Source organism: Chrysochloris asiatica, unplaced genomic scaffold (genome assembly GCF_000296735.1).
Source record: "Chrysochloris asiatica unplaced genomic scaffold, ChrAsi1.0 scaffold00049, whole genome shotgun sequence".
Classification (NCBI taxonomy): Eukaryota; Metazoa; Chordata; class Mammalia; order Afrosoricida; family Chrysochloridae; genus Chrysochloris; species Chrysochloris asiatica.
In genome coordinates, this window is record NW_006408567.1 from 8135172 (window position 1) to 8140047 (window position 4876).

Genomic DNA, 4876 nt, shown 5'->3' on the forward strand with positions numbered 1-4876 from the left:
ATATGCATGTGAAAGCTGGACAGGAAGACCATAGAAGAATTGATGCATTTGAATTATGGTGTTGGAAGAGAATATTGAAAGTACCATAGTCTGCCAAAAGACCAAAAAGATCTATGTTGGAAGAAGTACAACCAGAGTGCTCCTTGGAGGCCTGGATGGCCAAACGTCGTCTCTCATACTTTGGACATATTGTCAGGAGTGACCAGTCTTTGGAGAAGGATATCATGTTGGTAAAATGGAGGGTCAGAGAAAAAGAGGAAGACCCTTAGTGAGATAGATTGGCAAAGTGGCAGCATCAATGGGCTCAAGTGTGGCAATAAATGTGAGGTTGGCCCAGGACCGGGTAGTGTTTTGTTCTGTTGTGCATAGGGTCGCTATGAGTTGATACTGACTCGATGACACCTAACCACAACAACTTCATTGTTGGACTATTATTCAGCCAGACATTTTCTGCACATTTGAGGTAGGTGGAAGTTGGTTTCTAGTCAGTGCACATGCGCAGCTACACCAGTGGAGGCTGATGTGTTGCTATGGTGCTGAGCAGGTTTCAGTGGAGCATCCTGACTAAGCTAGACTAGGAAGAAAGGCCTTTTCATTGAATCTGAAAATCAGCCAATGAAAATTCTATGGAAAATAATGGTTCAATTCACCACAGATCATGAGGATGGGGCAGGACCAGCCAGTGCTCCATTCTGTTGTGTATGGAATCAGTCAGTATGAGTTCGGTTGTCAAGATTTGGGGCCATCTCATTGGGAGCTAACAACAACATGAAGGTAATACTCTGTGTACTCACACATTTTGAGGCGTTTTAATTTTAGGGAGTTTAAAAATAAGGCCATTTCAGAGAGTTAAGGACCTATAAAGGCATCCTGGTATGGTGCTGTGGATTTATGCACTGGACTGCAAAGTCAGTTTGAACCACAAGCTTACCACCTGTTCCCCCAAAACCCTATACAGGGTCCCTATGGGTTGGAACCAACTTGATGGCACTTAACAACAAGAAGTGGCACTTAACAACAACAAATGGTTCCAAAGGTGAAGTCCTAGTTTGATGCTGTAGGATAAGCACTGGGCTATTAATAGCAAGGTTGGTAGTTCAAACTCACCAGCTGCTCCTCAGAAATCCCTATAAAGGGTAGCTATGAGTTGGAACTGACTCGACGGCACTTAATAAAAACGACAACAGTTCCAAAGCCAGTTACTAGGCATAAGCAGGCCCAAGATGTGGACTTCTCTTTGGCTTCCATCCCAGCTGATAGAATTAGCAATGAACTTGAATCAAACCCAGGCAGTAGGCTTGAAAAAGATTTAATGGGCCTGGGCTTTTCTCTATTCCCCCTTTCTGACCTCCTCCCTGACAGGATAATGAAAAGGAAAATCTATTTCAGTGTTAATGCCTTCCACCAATTCTGGGCCTACAGCTAACTTTACTTTTTGTTTTGTTTTTTTTTTTAGGCCATAAAGATACTTTGGTGAACAGTTTCTGAAAATTTTCCTGCATCATAATAAAGGGATCTTTAAATGTTCATGTAAAGCTAATGTTTATATTTTAAAAAGAGTTATACTCTATTGTCTAACACTGAGGAAACCCCAAGTCTTTTCTAAAGATAATTTATAATGATGTTGACCCCAAAGTGAGCCCATAGTCCTTCTTCATTAGACATCTGTTGAGTACCTACTCTGTACAGGCACTTTGCTTGTCACTTTCCCCCTGCCGCCCATAGTTAAGTCTTCTTAAAATGTAATAATCAAATTGTTGTTGTTGTTAAGTGCCCTCAAGTCACTTCCACTCATAGGAACCCTATATAGGGTTTCCAAGGAGCAGTTGACAGGTTTGAACCCCCGGACTTGTGGCTAGCATTCCATTGTTTATCCTACAATGCCACATCTGTACTCCTGCTTTGGAATGTTGTTGTTGTTAAGTGCCATCGAGTCAGTTCTTATTCCTAGCAACCCTGTATAGGGTTTCCGAGGAGCAGCCAGTGAGCTTGAACCTCCAACCTTGCAGTTCAAACTGATCTTGCAGTCCAGTGCATTACAGATCCTTATTCAAATTATTGTCAAATTAGAGACATTAAAGTGATTGGGTGGACCTTGAAGAAGTTGTGGGGATGGGTAGTCAAAGGGGTCTCTCAAGCACTGCAAGAAAAAGTTTTAAAGTGTATTTAATATGGGAAAGTGCACACAGCGAGAAGAACTATAGAAAACCCAATTAATATGTTTGTAGTCCTAATAACAAGGCTGCTGGTGGTGGTGGTGTGCCGTGGAGTTGGTTCTGACTCATAGCGCCCCTGCATAGGGTTTCCAAAGCTGCAGTCTTCACAAGAGCAGAAAGCCTCATCTTTCTTCTTCTGGTAGTTTTGAAGTGCTGACCTTGAGGTTAGCAGCCCAACTTGTAACCCCTACGCTATCAGAGCTCCTTAATAACAAGGCTAGTGACTTAAAACATGTAAGTTGTTGATTATGTTGTTGTTGTGGGCTGTCCATTGGGTTCCAACTCCTACAGACCTGACAGGACAAAGTAGAACTGCCCCATAGGGCTTCCAAGGCTGCAGTCTTAGGGGTTAGGCATTGGGCTGCTCAGCCTCAAGGTTAAAACCCACTTGCTGCTATATAGGGTCACAGGAGTCCTGGTATGGTACTGCGGGTTAATGCGTGGGACTGCATAATTGGTTTGAACCGCAAGGTTGGTGGCTCAAGCTCACCAGCCACATGGGTCCGAACTAACATGTCAGCACTTAAAAACAACGAGTGAGAACAGGACTCCGTGGCAGTGGGTTTGGGCTTTTTGTTTTTCACTGAATCGGTTAGCAGCCTAGCATTTTAACTGTGGTGCTACCAGGGCTGTTTCAGTTGATTATAGAGCAGCGTATTCAAATTTGTTGTTGTTGTTAAGTGCTGTCAAGAGGTTCCAACCCATAGCGACCCTGTATAGGGCTTCTGAGGAGCAATTGGTGGGCTTGAACCACTGACCTTAAGGTTCAAGGTGTTTCTCTGGGTCACTTTTCAGATGGGTTGGAGAGTCCTAAAAGATGCTGATTCCTGCCCTCCGCCCTTCGTAAAGCCTAGGGTGGATGCTCTGTATCTGTTTCATGCTGAGTCAACAATGGAAGAAGCTTACCTAGGGTGGAATCCTCCCTTTCAACTCTGATGGTTTGCATTGGCTGCTGAAGCCTCTAATCTGGCAGCTAAATGCCGCCTGCTGCGTAGCCTGACCCAAGCCAACGTATTTTCAATGGCTTCATATGCATGGGAAAGCTGAACAATGGATAAGGATGACAGAAGAATGGATGCATTTGAGCTACAGTGTTGAGCAAGAATATTGACTATATCATTTGCTGCCAGAACGAACAAATTTGTTTTGGAAGAAGTACAGCCAGAATGCTCTTTAGAAGCAAGGACTAGTCTCACTACTTTGTTACCAGTTCCTGGAGAAAAACATCATCGTGATTGGTAAACTAGAGGGTCAAAGGAAAAAGAGACAGAGGCTCCACGAGATGGACTGACATAGTGTCTACAACAATGTACTCAAACATACCTACTATTGTGAGGAAGGCGCTGGACCAGGCAGTGTTTTGTTCTGTTGTACACAGGATCGCGTTATGAGTCGAGTCAACTCGATGGCACCTAACAGCCACAACACTTAGCCCCACCCCTTCCATCCCTCACAAGATTCCTTATTCTGGGTTTTTAAGAGGACGTTGGGTCTTCTGAAGACGGCCAGAGTGGCGAGAGCAGTTGCAATTGTTTGTGGGGGATGAGCACAGTCAGCGCACGCACGGAACAAAAGCATCGAGGAGCCGCGAGTCCATCTCATCCTGCAATCAAGGATATCAGTTGAACGAAAACCGAAGAAGGTGTAAACGTACACGTATAGGCAGCAAACGCCTTGTTTCCTACGTTGCTACTGTTACTCCTCCAACATCCATCTCTCCATCCAGGTCCAGAGGGCCCTCCTGTGTGCCAGGTCCTGACCTGGGCACTAGATCTACCGTCCAAGAGGGTCTGGTGCGACTGGCGGAGGATTTCACTGTGCAAAGGGCTGGACAGTCTAAACCTAGAATTACAGGATAGAGACGCTGCCGAAATCGACTCGGGTGGTTCTGGAGCGGGTGTCCCTGAGGCCGAGTAGGGTCCCTCTGTCTGGCGCTCAGGTGGTTCCCCCGCCCACTCCGCCGCTCCCCCCACCCCCCTCCACAGGCCCTGCCCCCTCCAACGAGGGTCGAGTTTGGCTGTGGCGCGCGGGGAAGGAGGGGCTACGAGGGATTTGAAAGTGCACAGGCTGCGGAGTGGAGCTCGCATCTGTTCCCGCCGCCCGCGACCAGATTAAATTTCTGCAAATTCAAACTGAATGGGGCTTTCTTCTTCTGCCTTCCAGAGGGCGCCTGCAGTCCGCCGCACGCTCCTTTCGCGCGGGAGCGGCCGCGGGGCGCACAGCTAGGAGCTAGCGAGCCGGCCTCGAGCCGGAGCTGCCAGACGGCGGCGGCGAGGGCGGCGGCTCCGAGGCGCTGGGGCCGGGGACCGAAGCATTGGACCGCGCCCCGCCACCACTGCCGAGCCAGCGCCGCTCCCCACGACCGAAGCAGGCGACTGGTATTGCCTCGCCTGGACAGGACCCGGGGCAAGAATCCGGTGCTCTGAAAGGGGCCCGGTCGACCCTGTGAAGAAGAACTTCTGGGGAGCGGGTCCCCCAGTGTCCCTGCCGCCCGACTCGCCCGGCTCCGGGGCGGCCGCTATTGTCTGCGCTGCACTCGGCGGCGCGGGGGGCTCTCTCGGCGGCGACCCGGGAGCGGGGACTCCGACCGGGCGGGGCCGGAGCGGGCGGCGGCGGGAGGAGCTCGGAGCCGGAGGAGGAGCCGCGAGCGCGGGAGCCGA

At 49.1% G+C, this 4876-nt stretch overlaps 1 protein-coding gene across 1 annotated transcript in view; it reads left to right on the forward strand.

Annotated features, from left to right (window-relative positions):
- LOC102831598 (hormonally up-regulated neu tumor-associated kinase-like) overlaps positions 1–4876 on the forward strand; it is a 197372-nt gene that overhangs the window by 19211 nt on the left and 173285 nt on the right. Inside the window, exons 2-4 of the mRNA XM_006862597.1 lie at positions 3943–4113; positions 4380–4594; positions 4696–4865. Coding sequence (XP_006862659.1) covers positions 3943–4113; positions 4380–4594; positions 4696–4865 — 556 coding nt within the window. The remainder of the gene's footprint in view (positions 1–3942; positions 4114–4379; positions 4595–4695; positions 4866–4876) is intronic.